We start from the raw sequence: 23,138 nt of genomic DNA on the forward strand, positions 1-23,138 counted from the left end.
AAACATACAAAGAAACAGCTATGTTTATAGATTAAACCTATTCAAGTATGTAAGGAAAAAAGATTAAAACATTATTTTTTATAGTTCATTCAAAAATAACTCCATATTTAAGTGTTAGAGTATGTCAAAATGACATATAATTTCAAAAGTACAGAAACTCCCAATATGAGAGCTCCATGTCTTGGTGAGGTTCCCAGAGCCCTTTTACGGTTCCAAAGAACCTTATGCCCAATACCATCTCATGTGATCCTCATACTGCCCCTGGGAAGGCAGGAAGCAGCAGTAAATTTATAAGACCTTACCTAAAACTAAGAGAGGTTTACATTACATGACAGCTGACGAAACTGAGGCTCAGAGGGGCTAAGTGTCTTGCCAAAGGTGACATGGCTCCTAAGTGGCTAGGTGAGAATCTAAAACCAGGTCTTCTGACTTCCAGGCCCAGTGCTAAATCTACTGGACCATAACTGCCATGACATCGGGATTTTTCTTTTCATTGCACAGCTGATCAAGGGTGGAAGAATGAACCTCATTTTAAAAAATGACTTCCTAAGGGTTTTTGGGGCATGTGATAGATTTTGGTATGTTTTTGCACAGTACATACTGACCACATCTGGAAAGTAAGATACCAGGTTTCCTCAATGGTATACATACACATCCATAGCTCTTAGGATAAAAACAAATTTAAAAAAATTAAAGTTCAACAAATTTAAATATAAAATTTTTGTTACGTCAAGAAACTTAAGGTAAAATTTTATGACAACGTAGACATGAATTTTTCTAAAATTTATAGGGAAACATTTTCGCAAAGAAGTGGCATCGCCCCCATGCTGATTGATACAACCCCCAATTAATATTAAATAGGGTTGTATTAAGTTATTTTCCAATGCCCAAAGCACAAAAGCATATGGTATATAAACAGCCAAAATTTTAAAAATCCTTTTATTTCTAATTACTTAGTATAATTGGTAATCATTGAGAATACTTAAGAAATCTGGTTCTGTTGCTGAAAAGGCTCACTTTTTAATTCTAAATCTTACTGTGTTCACTGACTTCCTGTGTGATCATGCACAATTCACTTAATATCTGTCTTGGTCCCAGATTCTGTCATCTATAAAACAGAACAGCACTACTAACAATCATTTGCAAAAAATACCACAGGGCCAAACACTACATAAAGACATATATAATCTATATCAGTAAATGATATCCCTTATATGGCAAAGGCATCTGACATTGTGCTTTATCTCAGAATTTTCTCTGAAAAATGGGGAAAGTTTGTATTTTGCCTACTCATACAATACAACTCTTATGTCCCTCATCTTTTGTTTTGTATAAAGGCATTTCAAAATGTAAAATATACTGACAACTTAAAAAATGACCTTAAAGTTATTGAAGATGGCAAAATGTAAAACCACAATGCTAAAAAATACTAAACATGCAGAACATATTATAAAGTTGGCTTCATAACGAGAGCATCAAGTATTTCTACAGCATCAGTACTGGAATTAAGACTCATTTTGTACTTGTAACACCCCTAAAAATCTGACTCAACTTTTAAAAAATGTGGAATTTCAAGACTAGGTCAAATTTTTACAATGGTAAATCTAAAATAATTTTCTAGTACAGTGAAAGATTTGATAAGAAGAGAATGGCTGTCATCTTGAGGTCACTTCTATGACAAGCCTATCAATCACCTATCACTGATAAAATAATCAAATTTGGAATTTTCTTTCCAGTCACCTACCTGTACCACAAAAGTGCCCAGAACAATAGTACAGAAGATGGCATTATTGAAGATCCCTTCAAACACATTTCTTTCACCATGAATTTTTCGAGCATTTATCTCATTGAAAAGCTGCATGAGCACGAAGGTGTTAAACACGATAGTATAATGTTCTGAAGGTGGAGCATGCAAAGGGGCATTTCTTCCACTGTCAATATCGAAAAATTTTTCCCCTGAAATAATCAAAAATGTGCATTTTGCAATCACACATAAAACACACTAAATGCATTTAAGCTAGGTGCGCAAGTCATTTTTATAAATAATCCTTTGTTTGGTGTCAAGGAAGACCATGATAAGTTAACATTTAAAAACTACCTGCTGTCTGAAAAGCAGAAATTTTAAAGCTAAATGTCTTAGAAAGTTTATTACATAAAAACACCATGGATCTTAAGTTGGAATAGGAATACATTAACTGAAGTTTTGCTTAAGCTAAACATCTTACCAGCAAACAAGAGTGTAAAGACTACGACAAGCTGATAGAACGCGTGGCCCAAGATATTCTTCATCATTGTGCGAGAGATGAGGGGCTTATTTCTACCATAAGGTTTCCGAAGCAAGAGAGATTCAGTAGGTGGTTCGGTTGCCAGAGCAAGGGATGCCAGTGTGTCCATGATGAGATTTACCCACAACATCTGCACAGCCTTAAGTGGTGAGTCCTAGAAAAAAACAGGTTTCCTCATAGATATTCAGAAATATTCTGGAACTTAGAAATGTGTCATGACATTTTGCAGTATTTACAATGTAAGAAGCAACACAGCATCAGACCTGACATCATGGTTATTCTATTTTATTCTAAAAGAAAAGAAAAAGAAAAAGCCCCCCAAACCAAAACTGAACCAAATAAATAAACAAACAAAACCCCTGAGTTGTCCTTGACACCAACCTGAGTGATACAGGCTCCGGTGAAAGCAACAATCACCGCCACAACATTAACTGTGAGCTGGAACTGAAGGAACTTGGAGATGCTGTCGTAAACGTTGCGTCCCCACATGACTGCTTTGACAATGCTCGTGAAGTTGTCATCCGTGAGAATGATATCTGATGCTTCTTTTGCTACATCGGTTCCAGCAATTCCCTAATAGGGAAAGCAGCACAGCACACAAGTGTTTTGTGAAGCGGGCATACCAGTTAAGTGGTGAAAACCGGACAAAGACATTATCAGATGGCCTACGAACAGATGTGCAGGGAAGGCAAATCTAGGACTAGAAAGCCCCTACAGGATGACCACATCAACCAGTACACAAGATTCCTCTTCAGGGGTAGTCTGGATTTGAGGAACACAGGGGCCCAGTCCCTTTTCCAAACATCCTGCAACTTTGTAACAAACTCCTGCTTTGCTCTGATTTCTGTAAATGTCACAGTGTCTAGATCATCCTGTCTCCCTCCTTTCACATTCACACATACGATAAAAAAGGAAAATGTGCTGCATTTAGGGATGGTCTTGATTGAATTCCAGATCCTGCCAGCTAATGCCTGGGTAACCTCTGTCAAGTCACCTCTTTAGGATCTCCACAACATGATCCTGTAAATTCAACCTTTCCATCTCACAGATACCCACTCCTCCTTTCTGTTCCTACAACTTGTGAGTTTTAAAATAAAAAGGGCTGTGGGAAAACAGGTCCATCTGATGCTGTTTGTGGAGCTGTGAATGGGAACAGCTCTTGTAGAAGGCAAGTATGCTCCCCAACTTACCAAACTGTGCATAACCTTTTGACACCCAGCAGTATTAGGCCCATACCCCAAAGGGATTAAAAAAAGAGAACAAAAATATTCATGAGAGCTCTTTTTGTGGTGCCAAAGCAAAGGAATTTCAGGGAGTGTGCATCAGTTGGGGAGGTATCAGCCAGATAATGGTAAATGAGTAAAATAGAATACTATAGGATGTGAAAAAGAAGAGACAGTTCAACCTTTTAGGCTGGCAAGGGAGTGGGAAAAAAGAAATAAAAATAAAAAAGAATATTAAACAATAAATAGAAAACATAACTGGGTTAATAATAATAAAAATAACTAGCAGCCCAGTATGCCAACCAACATATTACATTTCAACATCAACATCTTTTAAATCCCTACCATAGCAAATCCAACATCTGCTTTCTTGAGTGCAGGACCATCATTAGTACCATCGCCAGTCACAGCTACGACCTGCCGTTGTTCTGAGACAGTGCTGTCAATGATACCTAAAATGAAACAAAAATTACTACTTTTAAAACTGTTTTATTTACTTCACAAGGTAATTGTCTTCCAGACTATAATACCAAATGTTTTATGCTGTCAGATTAGAAGGAACTCAAAATGCTACACAAATTCCAAGCAATTCAAACCAAAGTTAAGAAGGCTAACACCATATTTTAAGAGCAAGCTGAGTAATTAAAGATTATTATTAACACAGTATTTGGTTTATCAAAGAAAATGAATCGACTTATTTTGGACAGCAAAGAAAAAAATTAATTTTACAGATAACTACCAACAACCTACTTTGTATCTAAAAAGTTACTATTTCAGAAATACTGGTGTTTTGCATGGCTACGCATGTATAACCTATATCAAATTGCTTGCCTTTCTCAATGGGGAGGAGGAAAGGGTGGAGAGAATGTGGAACTGAAAAAAATTTTTTAAATGTTAAAACTGTTTAAATATAACTGGGAAAAAATAAAATATTAAATAAAATTTAAAAAATCATTTAAAATGCATTTTAATTTAAAAACTTAATTACCTTTAACCAGTGTGTGTTTGTCAGTGGGAGATGATCTAGCAAGTACTCGAAGCTTTGGCCAAATCTTGTCTATGCGTTCTTGTTCAATCTGCAAATTTAATCAGGGTTAAAACTAGCCAATGCTAATTTATGAAACGGTTTATTAAATTCAGCCTCCCATTTTTTCTCCCCTCCAATCTACCTTCCATTCCACTCCCTGAATAAGAAAATACAGCCTGGATCACTTCATTTCTCAGTCTTGAAAGCTTCAACAATATTGTTTTAAAAACCTACTGAACAAGGTCCAATCTCTCCAAGCCTGGGCCTGGTATCCTTTGACTGTCTGTCCTCAATCAATATTCCCAGCTATTGGTCTCATTCCTCTTCTTCTTCCCTCCCCATCCCTCTGGTCTTTTCCAGTCCAGCTCAAATGCCCCTGCCATGACATCCCTCCCCTGATTCCACAACTGTACTGGACCTTTCTCTCTAGTGACCTTCCTAGCTAAGCTAGATTTTCAGGCAAAATAACACCATTATTTGTATAGATGTTTTACCTCCCCTTAATACTAGCATAGAAAATGCTAGAAGATTGATGAGTTTCAATCATCTTTCTGACCACCGTGGTGCCTGGAGCAATGCATTGCCCATAAGTGCAATAAATATTTGCTAGATACCATTTCCTTAGGTGAAAATTATTAAGAAAAAATTCAGTGACGGAATCAAACAACCTACCTCTCCTTTTTCATTCCTTATTCTTCTGTTGAAATCTTTACCTTCCAGGCACAGGAAATCTTCCCCAGGATGCAAAATACCGCATTTAGAAGCAATTGCACGAGCAGTATTGATATTATCACCAGTGACCATCCGCACAGTGATCCCAGCCCGCTGGCATTTTCTTATTGCATCTGGTACCTGGTTTGCATGGAAGAATCTCATCATTACGTATACATGGAGCCAAAACTATCAGAGGGAGTAACCAATTCCATATGACGTAACAGGTCCACAGAATTATCAAAAGGTGTGTGCGTATCAATTGTACATGTGTACTCATATGCACATGCCCACATTAAGTATGTACAGAAGGATGTTGTACTTCCTAAACAAAAATTCACTCATCTAAAAAAAAGTCTCTGTTATTACAACACTCACTCAAATAATGAAAATTTAAAATTAATCACTGCATAAAACCTTGGCTTTGTAATACAGAATAATTAGTTTTTCAAGATTTTGCCCTGATTTTAGCTGATTTGTAAAATTTAAAACTTAAATGAGATTGACTCCTAGGGATTTTCCATGAATTGTGGTCTACCTCAAAGGCCAGTATTATGTATATAAAGAGTGAGTAAAGCAGGTCAAGATTGCTTCCACCTGTAAAACTTGACAAGTTTTCAATTGAGTCTGAGGGGCAAGTAGTCAGAATGGTTTTCCTTGACCAAGAACTGGTGTGGGAAGGGAAAAGAGTTAATAGCATCTATTTGTATTCAAAAAATAACCCAAGTATATGTTTTATGTATATCATCAACTACCTCAAAAACAAGCAATCTGCCTAATGCTTTGAAAATACATCAACATCTTTAAAAGATGGAATTCTCACCAACAATTTCCAAACCATCCTTGGCCTAACTCCAAAGAAATAAGAGCTTTAAATAGTTATACTCCCAAATTTCACTTAAGAATCTATTATTCAATTATGCTCTCCAATATTTCCCCTGAAAGGCAAAGCTACTATGCAAGTGAACTAAACTGACAGAAGCTTTCTCTACCTCAGGTCTCACAGGGTCTTCTATCCCTACAACAGCAATGCATGTTAGGCCTGTGACAATATCGTTCTCATTATCCCACTCTGGTTCAGGTTCTCCTGCTGGGAAATCTCTGAATGCAAGACATATAGTTCTTAGTCCTTCGGATGCCATTGGTTCAATCACAGTTTTAACAATATCATCCCGGTCTCTTGGTCTGAATACTTTTGCTTCACCATTAGCACTCAAGATTTTGAAGCATCTGCAAAGAAATGTAAAAGGGTCACAAATAAAGACAAAAGCCAAATCCTGTATGTAAGTCAGATAAACTTTTAAGGAATGTGTTAAGTCATTAATTATGTGACCTTGGGACAAATCACTCAAGATTTCTGAGGGTCAATTTTTTCACCCATAAACTGATCATCTCCTTCTAACTCTGAAATTCTATCCTTTTATGAAACTGGTTTCAACTGGATCATGCTTGAAATATCTTGGGACCTGGGGCTCTGCAAGGCTTACTAAGCAAAACAGTTTAGCTCATTTTTTTCCTGACTTAAGTTTCTTTTCTAAAAGAGATGCTCTGTTTATATCACTGACACTTCTTAATGATATGCCCCCCACCTCACTGTAACCAAGTTTTGTTGTTGTCCATTCCTTTTCAGTCATATCCAATTATGTATGAGCCCGTTTGGGGTTTTCTTGGCAGGGATACTGGAGTGGTTTACCATTTCCTTCTCCAACTCATTTTATAGATGAGGAAACTGAGGCAAGCAGGATTATGTGACTAGTATAGGATCACACAGTCAATAATTGTCTGAGGCCAGATTTGAACTGAGGAAGATGACTCTTCCTGACTCTATGCACTGTGCCACCTAGCTGCTCCAAGTAACAGTAAGTAACCAAGTATTGTCAAGCAAAATAAACTGCCCACTGTTCATGTCTGTCAGTCTAATAGTTGAGCTCTATTTTCCTCGGTACCTTACTGAGGCAGTGACTCCTTGTTCACTTTCAAGTCATCCAGAAAGAACATGAGATGATGAGCATTATTTTGCCAGGTGAGATTTCAGGTCTACCTGGTCCAGAATTTCCCAGAACCATCCTTTATGAGGTAAGGATGCTCATTCCTGGTTTGCTGAGGGGATGTGTCATACCCCTGGTGCCTTTAGCAAACCATCTGACTAGCTGGTACCCAGGGGCTTTTTGAGGGTGGCAGGGAAAAACAAAGAAAGGATGACAAGATAGGAAGGAGGCATGCAGAGCTGGATGGACTCCCCGGGAGAAACCTGGGCTGACACCACTGCTGAGTATGAGTGGAGGTACATCCCAAGAAAAGGCCTGGGCAGTAAAAGACCCTTCTGCCTCTTTACCTTTGTGTTTCTAGTCACCTGCTTTTCCCTTCCATCAGCAAGAAGCCAAGGCTTATGTCCAGAATCAAACCTCTGCCTGACTATTAGAAACCTTCTGAATTGACAGCTTTGAACCATTGCAATTGTGGAATCCTAGGGAGTAACTCTCAAGGAATGACAAGTTATGTGTATATATATGCAATAGCTTGTTATTACACTGCAAGAAATGAGGAAAGGGATAAAGTTGGGTAAACTTGGAAAGAGTGAAATGAGCAGAAGCAAGTAAATAATTTATATGACTACAACGCTAAAAAGAGTGAACAAATTTTAAAAAAGCATTTATTAAGCACATACTATGTACAAAATACTGTGCTAAATGCTAGGGATCTAAACAGAAAAGGACTGTCTGTTCTCTAGGAGCTAACACTCTGAAAGGAAAAAGCACATAGAGGTGTCAGCCACAAAAGCCCATGATCTCTCAGGTGGAAGGGCAAGGCAGATAGTGCCCTATCTTCTTTAATGTGATTTCCACTGATAAAACCATAGATATTGAGGGTAACCACGTTCTCTTCTCCAGATGCAGCAGCTCTGGCTGCTGAGGCAGGCACTGTGGCACTTGGGGGCTTGGTCCATCTCTCCTGTCTGAAGGAAGGTGATGGTGGCTGGATGTTCCTAGCACAAGCTGCCTTCTGTTTGTCCTCTTAGGATGCTCTGAGGCTCTGGCTAGTCTGACTTACCTGTCTTATTGGTAGCAACTGGTCAACCATCAGCAGGGATGGCTGGCTCCTTCTCCAGAAAAGTTAGTCTCTTAAAGAGAAGGCATGACCAATGCTCCACAAAGGTGTTGCCAACCCTGAAGCTCTTGGGCTTACCTGCCCATCAATGACCACTGATCAGTGGTTGGTGATGGTAGTGTTGAGGATGGTGGGTTTAGTTCCCAGAAGGCTTGCTCTCCTCAATTAAAGTTAACTAGGCTAGGCTGGAAGCAATGGCTGTAGTTTGGGGGCACTGCTCTGAGGGCTCTTGGTCTCTCAGGCCAAGGCTTTCTCCACTGGGATCCAGGGGAACTAGTAGTAGACGTAGGACTCAACTGGGTGACACCATCTTTTTTCTCCCTCAAGGTGGCTTCCTGCTTCAGTTAGGCTGCTTGTTGCAGCTGGTCCACATTTGGTGAAGATGGCTGATCCCTCTTCCACAAGGGCTGTTCACTATAAAGGACCTTCAAATACTTAAAACCTATGAGCCATACAATGGGGACCAACAACAAGGCATGCTATCTATGTCCTGTAAGAGCGGTGACTTGCTGGAGGCACTAAATGGGACATACAGTTTTGGACAAAGGCAACATGTAAATTTATTTTGTTTATCTATGCTCCCTTGTTATAAGGAATGGTTTATTTTAGCAGGAGATGAGAAGAATGAGGTTTTGGAGAGGGGAAAGATGATAGTGAAGATGATGCCAATAATGAAGTCACCGAAACATTAAAAAAAATGCAAAGAAATTTAAATGGATGCACAGTAAAATGGGACAACTTTAAAACTAATGTGCTGAATTTATTATAATTTTAAAAATACAAGCTATAAGCAATAAATTCTGCTCTGTACATAGAAATGTTGATGTTTGTTAGTAACTGCCAAGTTTAGAACAAATAATATTATGAAAAGCGTATGTACTACTACTATGGATCTTATTCATTCCTAGATGACAGTATAGAGATAAAAGGTGGAAATGAGTAAAAACGCAGTGCTCATTCTACAACGAATGAAGGAAAATTATTAAGTGTCCCAGGGCAACCTTTAACTTAAAAATAAATAGATGGAATTTTTTTTAATGCTATCAGTTTTTCTCAACCAGTAAATTATATTCTTGAATGAGGCCCCCACCACCACCAAAAAGTAGGTGAACCTATGACTTGCAACATTTATACTTATAAAGATTTTTTAAAAGAAAAATGTTTCATAACAACTTGTATAAAACACAAAAGGAAAAACTGTTTTACAAAATTTAGCAAAGACATTAATAAAATAATTATCAGAATTTGATAAGAAAACCACATTTCCCTTTGTGATTTTTCTATAACTTAAAAAAGATGCCAGTAGACAAGCCCACCACAAAAAAGAAAAAACACATTTATATGAGGAATAGGAACTTGTAACAGACTTGACATGATCTAAGAATTTTCTAATACAAAATTACTCAATAATCTAAATATAAAAGTGCAAAAGATGAGTGATTACTTTGGGGCCAAAGACAACTGTTATTAATGAGAGCTCTTAGCTACAACGTTCTACCACAGCAGCTTAACATAATGAACGTTTCTACAGTGTTTTAAGAATTCTAAAATGCTTTCCATCAATGTCACTGATGCCTCACAATAACCTAGCAAGACAGAGGCTATAATGAAGGACTTCCTCGGGATCACCCAGACAAGAATCAAAGACAGCCCTTGATTTCAAATCCAGCACTGCCTCTCCATTTTATGGCCTACTGCCTCACAGTATATAAAGGGAAGCACATCTATGTATGCTTTTTTGTACATATATGTAAAATCTGGAGACACAACATGCGGTCTGTGAAAAGTTTTGAATGTCCATGTCTCACACACAAAGATCTGACTTCAGTGCAATATTAAAATGGAAGTGTTTTTCTTACTTTACTTGGATGATGTAATTCACACAGGCACACCCTCCATCTGGGCACCTCATCCAGGTTGGTTCTCCTAGGCGTGTTTGGGGCCTTTTGATAGCTCTGGGTCATTAGTGCCACACTCAAGCTGTCAATCCAGCTGTTGCTTCTCACACTACATGACCAGAGCACCTCCTTTCCCAGTCATATGTAATATATCAGTTGATCATATTAAGTAAATTATTAAAAGGCCTTTTACAAACCTCAACAACTTTGGGCAATAAAGGCCTTTTTTCGTTTTCCCAGATCTGTGATTTAATTGGTAGGAGGGATCTCTCTGTACCTATGCAGACTGACACCAGCTCTACAGCTTACAAGACTGAGGGAATTACCCCAGGTACTGAGTAAATAACTCACCCAGGGTCACACAGCCTACAAGCAGCAGGAGCTGGGTTTGCCTGAGGCCAGTCTGCTACCTACTATATCTTGTTGCCTCTGTGTTTACCTCTGTTATTCCCACTTTGCAGATGCCATGGAGGCGGACAATGTTGGGGGGGAAATTAGAACCCAAGTCCTCTGTGAATTTGTCTAGAGTTCTTTCTACGCAATACCAAGATGATGTCTTCTGTGCTAATTTCTCACATGCAAATACCACGTACCCTGCCTACAGCTTCAATCCAATTCTTATTTTCCACTGGGGAAGGCTAAGTTGATTTCTTCCAAGTAACCACGGAATTCCCTGAGGATGCCTAACAGAGGCTTGAGGAAAAAATGAACTCAGCACAGCATCACCCCAAACAGAAGCATGCAAGTACACGTGGCTTAAATAAACATTTGTTATATGCAGTTACAATACCTTAATGGTAAGAGCACTGGCCCTGAGTTAGGAAGATCTGAATTCAAATCTAGTTTCAAATCTCTCTAGAAGTATCAAGTAATTATTAGGCTTAATGGATTGGTGTATGACCAAGGAATCATGTGAAGCAATTTCTCCACTGACAGAGAGACTCCTCATTTATTTGGACATAGTTCAGGACTTTTTCCATGGCTCCAGTAAATAAATGTTGACCACATGTCTTACTGGTTTATGCTTCATTTGATGCTGATGCACAGAGTATCACAAAAAGGGAGGGGGCAGAGGGAAAAGGCATATCATCAGGCTTTCATCTGTCATAGAATTTTGTATGACTTTACCATATGCATGGGAGACATCTTTCTGGAAGAGTCTTTTAAAGTTGTATTTGCTGATTTTTCAATCAACAACCAATAGATAAAGCAAGAGTGTGTGTGTGTGTGTGTGTCCTTAGCCTACTCTTCTCCAACTTCTTATGTCTTACAGATGTTTCTTTAAGTGTCTGGAGAGAGGTCTCATTCTTTTTACATGTATGAAGAAAACAACCTCAAATTTTAGAGAGAGGAAAGAAATAGGCATAAGGGTTGGTAATTTCAACATCTTAGTGGCTTTTCTGGTAATGATATTGATTTATTTTTGTTCTGATATATTTCTCTTTTGAGTTCTTATTGAACACTGATTAGGAGAGCCTTCAAAACTTGAAAGTCTCTGGCTGATGTTTCTTCCACAATAACGAGTCAGGTTTATCTATCTTAGTCTTCAATTCTATTGTCACATCTTCAAACAGTAGCTTAGGTAAGAAAGTGAATTCCAAAGCTAGTTGCCTGCCCCTGTGATCACCACTGTGATGCCGGCTGACCTCTTCTATTTCATATCAAAAACAGATATAAGCATTTATAAAAGACAGACCAGTGGTGTCAAATTCAGATCCACATGGGGGCCACTGGCTTAGAAAACCATAGTAATGTTATCTGTGTTGTATTTTCTTATTAACTATTCCCCAGTTACATTTTAATCTGGTATGGGCCATTCTCGGGGTCATTGAGGGTCATATTTTTGATTCCTCTGGTATGGATCTTGCAAGGTATAGTATATTTATGGGTAGCAAATAACAACATACTAAGACATAGGTAATAGCTTTATGGTTTCATCAAATAACCAATGTATGCATACAATGCCAACCCAGTAATTCTCATTACATCATGTCATCATTACCAGTAATTGATTAATCCTGTACTGGACTTACTTTTTAAGAATGATCTCTGATGCGCCCTTGCTAAATATCCTGTAGCTTCCATCTGAATTTTTCAAGACAGTGCTCATGGATTTCCTAACCGAGTTGAATGTGTAGACTTTGTACAGAGCTTCTTCAGGGATTTCATTCCTTACATCCTGGTAATCTCGTTTTAAATCCAAAACAAGTCCCAGCAGGGCACATTCAGTTTTATTGCCAACATGCCGTGGTAATCCACCTTCTCTCTCTGGTGGCTGTAAGAGAAGGAAAAAATCAAAACTCAGTTTCATTAAATATCTCTGTTTCTTTAGTGAAGGAAATGTAAAAGGTTATTATTAAAAAAAAAAATAACAGTCTATGTCAAAAGTTCTCAAATGTTCAGGGAATAAAAAAACTGTTACTTCATACCATATAAATTTACAAATTCATAATAAATTTCATTTAAATATAAATAAGATAAGTATCTTACTAGGAATACCATTTAGTAAAACAACTTGTCAGGTAATAAAATAACACCTTCCTCAGACTCATTTTTAGAAGGTGAAACTGCTAGCAAGTGTTAGGCTGAAAGTGGAATGCATCTTTTGCACTTTCATCTATCACTCCTACTCTTCATAATAACTTTGTTTACACTTTTATATGGAAATAATATGGAAAAAAGGTTTTAAAAGTAAATTATTGTTTTGCATTATTAAGTAAATGACTCCTTGGAAAAGTGTGTTATTTGTAGTTTACAGTGTCTAAGGGCCAGCTTGTGGAGATGGTCTAAGACAGCCAGGTTTATATTAAAGTCAACAACATCATTACAATGAACTTTTAATACATATTTCTTTTAAATAAATTACTTCTGAAAGGATACAAAGTTTTCTTACAAAACAAAACAAATAGTATTTAGATTGCTAAGAAGTGAGCTTTACAAAAAGCTATTTAGGAAAAACTAATGAGAAATTAAAGTTATTAAATTTTTTAAACAGGTGAAGTTAACAATAACGTATGAAAAATTAGTAATGTATCTAACAGAAAATATGTTCTGATTTAGGATAACAAATCTATCAAAAGACTAATGAACACATTACATACTTGTCTTTAAATTTTAAGAAAGCAGGGTTTATCAAGCTGTCAAAACATTTGGATGACAATTCCATAAAGTTCTCTTGGCAGTGTTTTATTTACCTCTCAAGGAGTAGGGTTCAATAACTTCTAAGGTTCCCCCCCTTACTACATTTATAATCCCTTTAAATATGCAAATGTGACATTAGCCTGTACCATTAGGCCTGGTATAACAAACATTTGAAAATTCACTTTTAAGAATCACACAGACACATAATACACGTACGTTATGTATATATGTGTATGTAATAAGCCTTACCAAAATCTTTGATGTATAGGCACAATTCACAGAAATTCCAGTTACAAGACAGGACAAAATGCTTGCTGGAATAGCATCGGGATCAGGAACCTTTTTATAGTGCTTTTCATTTATGTAAGCTTGGACAACTGTCATTCTATTCATGGTGAGTGTCCCTGTTTTATCTGAGCAAATGGCCGTTGCATTTCCCATTGTTTCACAAGCATCCAGATGTCTTACTAGGTTATTATCTTTCATCATTTTCTACGGAGTAAGATAAAAAAATAAATTTAGTTACTTGAAAAAATTCATCATTACATTTCAAAAATGAAAACTAAACACAGTCATGTTTGATATTCCTAAGCACACACTATCAAAAAACATGGTAAAGCTTTAATTTAACACCAAAACACGATGAGGTGACTTGGTTTACTGAGGAATATTACATGAAATTCTTGGTTTTTGCTACATCAATTGTTTGTTACTACATAAAAACCTACTACCTTCCTCTCTTGCTATCTTAACCCATTATTTAATTGGGTCTATCAGCAACCCTGAACGTACTAGAGAAAAGAAGCACACGTGTACAAGTTCATATCACTTTACAATGAAATTTTACCAAGTCATTTCCTGTAAAAAATAATGTGAAACCAGAAAACAAGCACCTCTATGGAATATGCTGCTACAATGATATCATAATTCAGCTTTTATTTTCTAACCTAAAATAGAAAAGGGTACAGTTGCACAATACCAAATGTTTGTGGTAACAGTCCTTATATGAAGTCAATCGCTATCTGGCTAGTCAGCCATTAGAACTTTAAAAAAAAATAGCATTTACATGTTATATTCTAAGGCTTCTTATTCATTTAATGAAACATTTATTTTGAACAATTATTGCCTGGTATATGAAAGGCATGTTTGTTAGCAGCCAAGGGTACCAAAAAACCCAATACAGTTAAATAATCACTGCCCTCAAATAACTTCTATTCTAATAGTGAGAGAAAGAGGGGAGAGGGGAAGGGAAGAGCAGTCAGAAATGACTTCATTGTGAAGTTTAGTTTAAGTCTCAAAGAAAAGCAGAAGCTTGAAAAGTCAGCAGGAGTCCTAGAAATTAGACATAGTCCTTGTGCCTTCATGGTAGTGCGAGACAAAATGTCACATTTAGGGAACAAACAGGAGTTTAGTTGGTTGGAAATCAGCATGCACAAAAGAGAATAATGTGAAAATGTAATCTATAGTTAGATATTGGAGGGATGGGAGAAGGTAGGCTAAGGACTTTTGCATTTCATCCTAAAGGCAAGAGCGATCTAATGAAGCGCCGGGCAGAGATCACTCAGATCTAAGGAAGATTATCTGAAGGATAGATTAGTTGAATGTTAAGACTAAAGGTAAGGAGAATAACTAGCATGCTGCTACAATAGTCTAGATAAAAGGCTGATTTTTTTGAAGTCTAGTCAAGATCCCTTCAAATTCCAAAATCTTTGTCTTATACACAACTAGACTGTGCTATAAGCTGGAAGCCTGAGATATGGTTACATCACTTTGAACTTGGTGAGGGAAGGCTTTTTCCAGGGGGAGATGATGCCCAGGTTGAGCCTTAAAGAACAGAAATCACAGCAAAGTGAACCACTGCTGGCCTATGTAAGATGGAGCAGCAAGAGAGCTGGAGCAACCTTTGAGGAAAGACTCAATGGTTTCTCCTGTGTCAGAAGTCATGAGATAATCCGGGTAGTGAATTAGGAAGGAAGGCTCTGTAGGTAGCAATATGAGTGCTCTAGGCTTCAAAAAGAGGCCTTTTTTAAGTAGGAGTTCAGTTCAGTTTGGGGGGCCAAACATCTAACATGGAACATCTAAGAGAACGTATTCAGTTCTGTGATTTTACTGGGGTCAAAAGGTTGCAGAATCTTACAAATTTACCAGTAAAATTTTGAATAAAATCACAATACATATTAAGTTACAGTGAGTTAGGCAGAATGGGACATTTTACTATACAAGTTATTTTGTGAGAATTAAGAATGACTCATCTTCCAATCTTAATCAAGATTTTCTTCTCCTACCTCAGTCTTTGGCCCCCAAACATATAGACAGCAAATAGTTACAGAAGATAATAAAGACAATTTCTAGGACTGACCTTGTACAAATAATATAGAAGTCAGTTAAGTTTAATCAGTGGGGAAACATTAAGTTACATAAGAGCATATACACCACAAAGAAAAATAGCATAGAAAACTTGGAATAATTATGGGAACTATACTTCAAATAAAGCTCTTTAACAAAAATGCCTTGTTTGGAAGGAAAATGGTTTTAAATTCCCTTCATGATACTCAATAACAAATATTAATGTGTTGCCTTTTCTTCTGATCACTCACAAAGTCAATCTCCTTAATGACTGTGTACACCAGGCTGACACTGGGATTAGTTTACATGCTCAGAAGTCTAAAATCTTAATAATCGAACTTTCATATCAAAAGTTTTGGAGTAGAATAGAATTAAATTACACCTCCACTTCATCATCTGACCCATTTTCATTTCATAGCAATAGAAGAATAAATATTTGAAAAAAAAATTTAAGATTCCTTCCATGTCAGGATTTACTACAAACATTTTAGAATATTATAAATGTTAGAATCACTGGGGCAGGAGTTATAGTTATTTTATATAGCACATTGCTATCACTTATATTTAAGGAGAAAAAAGTGATATTTATCCAAGTATCAATTAGATATGTAGTATTTTTCTAATAAAAAATTTAGGCTGCAAAGATTTTTTTCCTAACTCATCCTTTTCAACTTATCAAATATTTGCATAACTAAAGTATATAACTGTGGTATATAACAAAGATAAATGAGACTGGATTCCTGTTTATAATCTGGCACATGCAATCTAGTAAAGGTAAGACAATTAACTACAGTGCAAAGGGGACTATAAATTACTGTAGAAGAAGTAGCAACAGTGCTAGGAGAGATCAGGGGAGGAAAAGTATTCTTTCAGCATCTTACCTTTACCAAATGACACTTTATAAGCCCATTTGGTTCCATAAGATAGGAAGCAAAGTTGGTGTGTAAGAATACCTACCAGGAAAACATTTACAAGATTCACAATAAAAAGTGAAAAATGAATCCGGAATTTTAAAGCAATTCTTTTCAATTCTTATTTTTCTTATTAGTAGAGAGGAATTTGGTGTTTCTATAACACCCCTAGTTCTCCTTTATAATGCTCTGATACAGTAATGACTCTGTGGCAGAGAGGTAAGAACACCTTCCTGAGGAGACCTGAGCAGGTTTTAGGAAAAGTGAGTGCTTGTCTCACCTATTAGGACAACACTCAAAGGTTTGTGCTAGATGAAATACAGAATACCCATTTCCAAATACATTATTAAGAGTCCAGTTCAATATGAAAAGAAAAAAAGGCCAAGATAAAATTGCCATTCTACTGAGAGTCCTCAGATTCTGAAAAGCATTTCAAGAAGTCAAAATATAAGTCTACATGTCAAGGAAACAGCGGAGCACAGAGAAAAAGCACTAAACTTGGGAGTCACTGGAACTTACTAACTTGTGCCTCTGAACTTGGGCTAGTCACAACCACTCTAAGGCTCAGTTAGCCAATCTGTTCAATGGGAGTGGCAGAAGAAGAAAGTGTTGGCTAGATCAGAGCTTCTCAAACTCTTGAGTGTCAGGACCTTTAACAATCTTAAAAAATAGTGAGGGGACACCCCCCCACCCCACCCAAAGAGCTTATATTTATGTGGGTTAGAACTCTTGTTATTTACCATATTGGGAAAATTTTAAAAATCTTATTATTATGAAAAGTCTTGACCTTGCAGACCCCCTGAAAGGGTCTTGGGGGGACTGCCAGCAGTGCTGGACTAGGTGACCTCTAAGGTCTCCTGCAGCTCGAGGTTCAGGTCCTGTGATTCAAACTCTAGAGAGAAAGAGCAAACTTGACTTATGAGTCTTCCACAAATAAATTTTAAAAGACTTATCAATTCTGAGTCATTCCTACAGTACTTACCTTTACAGAGTAAGCAAGTGAGATAGTTACTGCAAGAGGAAGACCTTCTGGCACTGCTACCACCAGGACTGTGACTCCAATAATGAAGAATTTCACAAAATATTGTATATAAATGGGTGTACACTCTGCAAGCCACGGTCGTTTCTGAACCCAGAATGTGTCGATTACAAAATATAACACGAGGATGATAACTGTGATTGCAGACATCAATAGCCCTTCCATTGAAAAGAGAAGGTTAGAGAGTTACTTAAGAAATAAGACATTTTACAAATACAACCGACTCATGATCTCCAGTGTGGATTTCCTATGCTAAGTTCACCCTATGATATGGAAGTTAGGCTTCAAAGTGTGAAACCACCCTCACCTCTTTCCTTGAACATCTGTTGATATCTGCTCACAGTTTATTTGTATTTCATAAATTGCTCAGAAAAAGTCAAATGGGAAGCAGAGAAATTCCCTAAAGCAAGTCACTTATCTTGTTTTCCAGAAAGCCATGATACAGAAAACAGCCTGGAGAGACAAACTCAGCAAGTCTGCAGTTTTATCTCTCTCTAACATGTACTAAGTCACTAAAATAGGAGGAATACAATTGTAGTTCTAGAAATTCCATATTATTTCATTATTTTATAAGCTGGGAAGTCTCAATTGAGAAAAATTCTATATTGAAGTACATTTCAATGCACAGTTGTACAGGCACAATTTATTTGCAATTTTAGATATAACTTGTGTGCCATTACTGTTAGTACAAACACAACCAATTACATATTTTATATATGCTTAAGATTATTTTGCTCTAAAATAGATTTTTAAGCTTTCTGTAAAGAAAAAAATAGAGCTAGGCTATGATTCATTAGCATATCTTTAAAAGGTAAGTCACATATATTTAGGTGATATGAAATCTTCTCTTAGATCCAAACTCCAGTTCAAATCCATCTTTTCATTGAAAACTGAATTACTGTATCCAACTACACACATTCATATAAATTAGCTGGTGGTTTCCTTCTAAGCAGTAAGCTCCTGAAGAAAAAAATGCTTTTCTACCCCCAAAGCACTATTCAAATGACTCATGCAGTCTTCATATTCAGAGAGATGACACTACGATGGTTTTGCATTTTAAGCATCCATCTGCTTTAATTTGGTCTCTCTTTTGATCTATTTTCAAAGTTAATAACAGGGACTAGGAATACAGTGTGCAACCCTGGAATAAACCAACACGTCCAAATCAGGGACTGAAATGGTAGGTTTACTAAAGGCTTCATGCCAACACTGGCCCAGTCTGGGGAGTGGGGCTGGCAAGGGAGGGGACCAAAGCTATGTCATGGTGAGGACAGCAGGTTGTAGTGAGTGCCTTCTGCCGCTAGCTCTAGCTCTATGATGCACATCAGACACTCTTGGGCAACTTCCTGAACAATAAAAAATGAAGACTTGCCCATAGTCATATTACGACTGTGTCTCAGAGGCAGGGCTTAAATTCAGTCTTCCTTAATCCCAACCACTGTGCGAAGTTGGGTCTCAAGAAATGGTGAAACCTTATTTTTAATCCAATATAATTAGAGTGCCTACGCAGGTACACTAAGACTTTTGAGATACTTTATACTTGGCTAGCACCTCTAGTTGAAGAGAAATGACTTTTTATTCATACCCTCAACACAGAACTTTTGGCTCCAATAAGTAAGTGAAACAAGCAATTTTTAAAAGGAAGAAAATAGACAAAGCATTTTTAAAAAATCTTATTTTTTCCATTACTTCATACCTGCTTTTCCAATCTGAACTGCCAATTTTGTGAGTTTCCCTTGTAAAACCGATTTTTCTTTCTTTGGCAAATTTGCTTTCTTTTTATCTTTTTCATCCCCATCTCCTCCTTCCTCACTCTTCAATGGCTGCATTTCCATGGCTGCACCATCCTGAGCTTTTGCTAAGATTAAAAATAAATATACATTTAAAAAGCATCATATCGCTGGGGGATTTAGGTTTACTTGAATTTTTATTTATTTCTTATAACATGTAGACATCTAGAAAATGCTTGATTTCTGATTGATAACCCACTCTCCCTGCACCAAATAGAATAAATGAACATTTATTATGTACAGATTATTATGTGAGCCACTGGGAAAGATATATTTAGATGAGACCCAGCCCTCAAAGAATCCAAGTCTAATAAGATAACTCCCCTATCCACTTACTTGAATAGAATTCTATTTAAGTTGAATAGAATAAAACACAAATATTATGAGAGTATTACACAGAAAAATGGTATCTGTAAGTCCTAAGGAAAAAGGCCATTTCCAGGGTGAGAGAAAGGAATTTAAATGAGAAAAGGCTACCTACAGGAAGTGATGGATCTCAATATGCACAGACTCAATAAAGGCACACAGGCATGAAAACTATACTAAAATGATCAAATGAAGCAATGTTAGTGCTGAATGTTCAGAAGATAGACAAACCCCATATTTAGCTAAGGTGTATAATGAACAGAGGAAAGTAATATAAATTAAGGCAAAGAGAATAGTATGGTACTAGGAAATAGAAGGTTTTGAATAATGAAGTAAAGCCTATGAGCCTGATTTGACAGTCAACAGATTGAAGGGTTTTTTAAATTTTTTTTTTTTAGCAGAGGAGGTGAGTCACTTGGTCTATACATTGTTTTGGCAGCCACTATAAAATCAGAGAACTTGAAGAATTTGCAATGACTCCTATGGCTACCTAATTTATCTCATATCCTGCATTTTCTGCTTGAAGATCTTCATGAAAGAAAAGGCACCTGAGTCAGTTCCTTCTCCTTTAAGCCCAAATTTGCCTGAAAGTGTCATCTGTTGCCCCTCAGGGGCCATCTAGTAGAACTAGACCTGGAAGAATTCTCTACAGTGCACAAAACAGCTCCTTGGCCTCTGCTCAAAGACTAAGAAAGTCCTTTCTATTAGGTAGTTTTGTTAGAAGTTATTTCTTACATAAAAAGCCTTAATTTGCCTTCTACCTGTTGTTCCTAGTTCTGTCCTCAGAGGCCACAAAATAGGTCTTGAACTACTTGAAGATACCACTTCTATCCCACTTCAACCTTACTGTCTCCAGAGTCAGATTCCCCAATTCCTCCTAGTAACTGACTGGATGACAGATACCAAAGTCAAAGATCACTCCAAGAGACAGGGACAGACACTAAGAGAACACCACTATTAAGAAACAATGAAGAAAAGGAGGGGACAGGAGTCCTGAATGGGGAGGAAACTGACTAGGAGACTATATCATTGATGGTGGAAAGAATTTCCAATAGAAAGGAGTCAACATATTTAGTATTAATAAGCTAGAGAGGTGCCAAGGAGGAGTAAGAATTTTTAAAAGTCTACTGGACTTGGCAATTAGGTGACCACAAAGCAGTTTTTATAAGACTGGTGAGGGCAAATATCCTTTTGCAGGGGGTTGAGAAGAAAGTGGGGAGTGAAGAAGTAGAAATATAAGTTGTAGACATTTTTTCTAAGTGAAACACAGCTCCATGGGGTCAAAGGAAGACCTTCCTTCTTAGGATTACAGAGAACAAAGCATGTAGTAGATGAGGAGAGAGAGAAGAGTAAAAAATTTAAAATGCAATGCAGAGAAAAGGAAGCTATGAGATCAGGGGCACAAGGAAAGGGTGTAGCCTAAGTCAGTAGCAGAAATTCCACTGTGACTGTAGGGAAGAAAGACAAAGAGTTTGGACAATGAGAGAGTTTGTGGAATAACAGAAGAAAAGTGAGGGAGAACACATATTCTGACCCAAATCTCTGTGAATCAGGGTGCTAAGTTTCATTTTCTAATCAAGGGTTCTGAAGGAATGGCTGGAAAGGAAAAGATTTGTGAGTTGATGCCAAGATGGCAACCTGAAAAAAGGTAAGCAGATCAGCTGCCCCTTACCAACTCAGGCAAAAGCCTAAACGCTGTACTAGGTTAATAATAACCAAGAAATCCAGGAGATGCTACAGGAAGTGATTTTTTCCAATATAGCACTACACAAAAGTCAGCCAGAAGTCTGCAGGCAAAAGGAAAAGGAGCTGCCAGCAAAGCCAGAGCCAGCTTAGGTAAGTAAGCCAGCAGCCTCCCAGCATGACCAAGGATGGGCCAAAGACACGTGTACCCTGCAGGGCTCTCTGGCCAAAGGCAGGAAGAGCAGAGGAGGGTGCCCTGGATGAGCCCCAGAATGGTTGCAAACCCACAGTGGGGGATGCTGGAAGCCATCAGGTGAAGCAGTGGCCCATGCAGGAGCAGCAGCCCTCAGACCAGGACACTCCAGAATTCCAAGGTCCGTAGCAGTCTGAAAGATCAGAGGGCCCAACTCCAGAAGACAGGCAAGCACAGAAATCCAGGTGCTTCAAATCAAGGCCAAATAAGCCTGACCACTCCAAAGACACAACAAATAAATACACAGTCTGGTACAGAAATACACCAAATTCAATAAACAGGTTGGGATAGGAAGAGGAGGGCAAAGGGATGATAATACTGGGGAAGAAATAGCCACAAGTAAAACAAACTTGTAATGAAGAAAGGATTAAGATAGGGGAAAAAGTTAAAGGGACTAAGGGGGTGTCCCATCAACTGTGGAGTGTCTGAACAAACTATAATATATGAATATAATGGAAGAATATTATATCCTAAGAAATGGTGAAAAGAAATAATTTCAGAGAATCCTTGGAATATGATCTGATGCAGATAATGAAGTGAGTAGAAGCAGAAGAATGATTTATGCAATAACAACACTGGACAGAAAAACAACTCTGAAAGACTCCCAAACACTGACCAAAGTAATGTAACGCCACCACTCCCAAGGGCCTACAATGAAGCCTGCTACTCCCTTGCAGTCAGAGAGGGTTGGATTAAAAATACAGAGACTTTTGTTTGGAAATGGAGACATTTTGTGGAAATGTCCATTGTAGGAACTGAAGGGTTTTTTCCCCTTTTTTAATTGAGGACAAGGAGTAACAATAGGGAGTTCTTCAAAGAGGGCCACTGAAGCAATTTACAAAATGTATAGAACGAAGTTCAGAAGAAGGAATAGACAAACATGGAAATTTCCAAAGAAATGTGTGGAATTTATTATATAATTCTTCAAAAAGAAGTGGTATGAAGTAGAAGCTCCTGGCTTCATGTATAATTCTCTTATGTTCTCCAGTGCATATGAAAAAGCCTTTTTGGTGCTTAAGTTCAGAACTTAAAAACACAATTTAAAAAAGGTTTGGAAAACTCTTTGTGATTATTAGGAGTACAGAAACAAGATTAAGATCAGAGAAGGGTTGATGAACAGAATAGAGAGTACAGGTAAGGTTGTATCTCATGAATTTTGGATGAGTGAAATCAGCCCAAATTCTTCTAACAATGCTCAGCAGCCCTAGAGTGAGGGGGGTTACACCCAAGAAAGATGACTCATAGACTGGGAAGAGTATATAGTCAGAGGGCAAGAAACAGGCAGGTAATGTATTAAAAGTAGCAAAGGACAGATCATTTCAAAATTGCGTAGAGTCAAATATATAATCCTAAGGAT

General features: G+C 37.5%; 1 protein-coding gene across 6 annotated transcripts in view; it reads right to left on the reverse strand.

Moving 5' to 3' along the window:
* Positions 1–23,138, reverse strand: part of ATP2B1 (ATPase plasma membrane Ca2+ transporting 1) — a 128,195-nt gene that overhangs the window by 9,471 nt on the left and 95,586 nt on the right. For all 6 annotated transcript variants that reach the window (XM_072655545.1, XM_072655544.1, XM_072655548.1 and 3 more), the window contains 11 exons: positions 19,386–19,547; positions 17,633–17,847; positions 13,643–13,885; positions 12,286–12,527; positions 6,239–6,476; positions 5,208–5,387; positions 4,497–4,584; positions 3,854–3,960; positions 2,667–2,858; positions 2,226–2,439; positions 1,745–1,956 (listed from right to left, as the gene is read on the reverse strand). In XM_072655545.1, coding sequence (XP_072511646.1) covers positions 1,745–1,956; positions 2,226–2,439; positions 2,667–2,858; positions 3,854–3,960; positions 4,497–4,584; positions 5,208–5,387; positions 6,239–6,476; positions 12,286–12,527; positions 13,643–13,885; positions 17,633–17,847; positions 19,386–19,547 — 2,093 coding nt within the window. The remainder of the gene's footprint in view (positions 1–1,744; positions 1,957–2,225; positions 2,440–2,666; positions 2,859–3,853; positions 3,961–4,496; positions 4,585–5,207; positions 5,388–6,238; positions 6,477–12,285; positions 12,528–13,642; positions 13,886–17,632; positions 17,848–19,385; positions 19,548–23,138) is intronic.

This window comes from Notamacropus eugenii, chromosome 3 (genome assembly GCF_028372415.1).
Source record: "Notamacropus eugenii isolate mMacEug1 chromosome 3, mMacEug1.pri_v2, whole genome shotgun sequence".
Classification (NCBI taxonomy): Eukaryota; Metazoa; Chordata; class Mammalia; order Diprotodontia; family Macropodidae; genus Notamacropus; species Notamacropus eugenii.